At 36.8% G+C, this 3,087-nt stretch overlaps 1 protein-coding gene across 1 annotated transcript; it reads right to left on the reverse strand.

Moving 5' to 3' along the window:
* Nucleotides 1–464: 464 nt before the first annotated feature.
* Nucleotides 465–2,636, reverse strand: LOC131159760 (metallothionein-like protein type 2). The gene is made up of 3 exons (XM_058114916.1): nucleotides 2,288–2,636; nucleotides 984–1,067; nucleotides 465–835 (listed from the first exon to the last, which is right to left on the reverse strand). The coding sequence occupies exons 1-3, from the start codon at nucleotides 2,575–2,577 to the stop codon at nucleotides 742–744; spliced, it is 468 nt and encodes a 155-aa protein (XP_057970899.1). The 5' UTR covers nucleotides 2,578–2,636; the 3' UTR covers nucleotides 465–741.
* Between the last annotated feature and the right edge of the window lie 451 nt (nucleotides 2,637–3,087).

Below are 3,087 nucleotides of genomic sequence, written 5' to 3' on the forward strand. Positions count from 1 at the left end.
TATCTCATATACAAGAAAGCAAATTAGAATTTATTTTATGAATTACATATTTGTATATTTAAAAGTTATTGTAGATATCATTTTAAATTTTATATAAATATGTTAGAAACTAAAAAAATTCAGCAACATTTATTAATTTCCAAATGAACTGTTCTCATAAAGTTTTACCATTTTCCAAAAAAATACTTCACTTTCTGAAGTAAAAGAACATATGAGTCATAAAAAGAAAAGATAAAACGATAAAATTTGGAGTCGAATTTAAAGCATAATTTAATCTCTGATTTAAAACTTTTCTAATTGATTCAACCGAACTCTGATTTAATAATTTTATGATGGATTGAATTGGAGCTGAATTATAAACTCAATATTTTCGAATTAGTAATTAGTTCAAGTATCACTCTGCCAACTCAAATTGAATAGGCACCTGCACCAAATCTCCTTCACCAACAGTTTCAAATCTGAACTGAAACAGAAGGAAATTTCCAGTCATCCATTAATAAAAACTCAAACTCTGTTCCAAGAACGCAAACCCATTATACGTAATTCATATTTCATAGCAGAGACTTTCTACCAGCATACACTGCCTTTTTGTAGAAAGAGAAAGGGAACAGCTACAGCTTGGATTGCCCACAAGCTCAGGCATCATCATACTACTACCACTATTGTTTACTTTAAATTATTATTCTTCTTGTTCTTCGTCTTCATGGAAGGCCGTCTCTGCTTTTTCTACTACTGCTGCTCTCATTTGCAGGTGCAGGGGTCGCAGGTGCAATTGTCTCCGCATTTGCATCCTCCGTTCTCCGCTCCCACCCCCATCTCAGATCCTCCAAAGTAACTGCAAATTTATCGTTATTATCATCATTATTTGCTTTAATTAGTCAAGTATAGAAGATAAATCTGCATATGATTTTACAATTATTATGACTATTAATTAATAATTGCTGTTAATGGCAGAATTAATTTCAGGAGAATGGGCCACATACGCCTTCCCGGTGGGTGCGACGCCGACGATCAGAGTCTCGGTGGTGGTGGTCTCCGTGTAGCTCAGGTCAGGGTACATCCCGCACCTGCAAACATCATCATCAAATAATTTCAGATATTATATTTAAATTCACAGAATTTATAATCGTAGGTAAGAAATTACTCTCTGGGGTGCCCAGAAAATTGAGAGCCCAACAAATACATGTAAACTACAGATCAAAAAACTACTACGCCAGGACGCCGAATTAAAGTAGGCAGATCATGCTCTGTTCAACCGGCTAAAATTAAATTTAAAAATCACATAAAAAAAGAGGAAAAAGGAGAAAAAAATAAAAAAATAAAAACTTCAAGGAACATCTTATGGCAAAGCATGTCTGTTTTCAGAAAGTTGGAACTAAAGAACGGAAATATAGAAACTATTTTTCTTCTCGAAACTGCTTTAGGAGACGGCGATTTTCCTTTTTCCCTTTCTTTGGGGGCATAACGACACGCGAAAACATTTCCCAACCTATACTGTTGATTTTGCAGGAGTGGAGCCGCGATAGTCGCACCAAACCAGCCACCACCTTTGACACCGAAGATCGGCGGTCGCCTACTCTGCAGATATTGCTAAAACAGCGGCCACCTTCTTTGAATTTTGCTGCTCCCCCCTCCTGTATGTATATATATATATATATATATATATATATATATATATATATATGTGGGTTGCAGTGAGGCAAATGTGCAATGTGTGTAGTGTGCTGAGAGTGCAGAGAGAAAGGCAGTGAGGTGTGTTGCAAAGAGAGTTGTATGTGTAGTGTGCAGAGAAGTGCAGAGAGCAAAGAGTTGTGGTGAGAGAGTAGAGTTGAGTATGCCTTCTCCTCCTTATAATATTTCTCCCAGTTTATAGTGCAGTTGTGTGTGCTTCCGTGAACGTAGGTCAGTTTGGACCGAACCACGTAAATTCAGTGTTCCATTGTGATTGTGTGTGCTTGTTTATTTTTCTAGTGCGATTGTCGCTCCAGGTCTTATTCCCCAACATATACGACAAAGGCTGAAACGATCGGACCAAGAATTTTCCTAAAGATATTTTCCATCGAAACAAACAGAGATTAATCCTCCGTTAGTCGCAGAAAAGTGGAAAACATATAATAATAATAATAATAATAATAATAATAATAATAAACAAGAAGAGGCAAAAAATTCGAAAACACGAGGATTTTCTCCTCTCCTCCATTAGGCAAGAAAGTAAAACAAAAAAAAATTAAACGAAAGAAGTTATCCGCTAGAACGAAACCAAAATTAATTAAGCAGGGGAATTTACCCAGTGCAGCCGCTGCCACACTTGCAGCCGGAGCTACAGCCACAGTTTCCTCCACAGCACGACATCTTAAGAGATCGAGAGAGATCAAACGAGAAATGGATATGAAGAAGATTTCTGCAACTCAAGCGACCAAAACATACAACAGAACGATTTGTTTGAGGAAGACGATGACGTCCCTTTATAGGCAGTTGGGGAGAGAGAGAGGGTGGCTCTGCACCGTTCACGTTTCGGAATCGCAGCGGCACAGTGAGCCTCGCATGAGTGTCGGTCCAATGTGCATCAGCGCTCATCGCTTCTAGTCAAGCTTCTTCAATCTTATACATTTAATGTTTTTAATAAATAAAATGGAGAGCCTTTTTAATTTTTTAGTTTTTTTAAGTATGTGAAATGTTTAAAAAAAGTTAAAATAAATAAATTATATTTTTAAATAGGTGACCCGTTCATAATTCATTTATTAAACAGACGGATTTAACTTTTCCTGTTAGTCCCACGTTAATAAACGGGTCAACCCGAATACAAACTTGCTTAATCCTTACCCGTTTATAACCCATCCGTACCCGACCCATTAACCCATTTTGCCACCCCTACAAGCTGCTAATCTCTTCCAATTTTCTAAATTAACTTCTTAACCCTCTCCCCTTCAAAAGGAATGGAGCAAACCCACTCTTGTCTATTTTTTGCTACAACCAAGTTGTTTAAGTACAATGCATTACTTCTAAGGACACCCCAAATTGAAACTTCGTAGAGATTCATGTCATAAAGATCTGACAAGTTTTATAGTGTTTTTTATCTACTTAATA

This window comes from Malania oleifera, chromosome 7 (genome assembly GCF_029873635.1).
Source record: "Malania oleifera isolate guangnan ecotype guangnan chromosome 7, ASM2987363v1, whole genome shotgun sequence".
Taxonomy (NCBI): Eukaryota; Viridiplantae; Streptophyta; class Magnoliopsida; order Santalales; family Ximeniaceae; genus Malania; species Malania oleifera.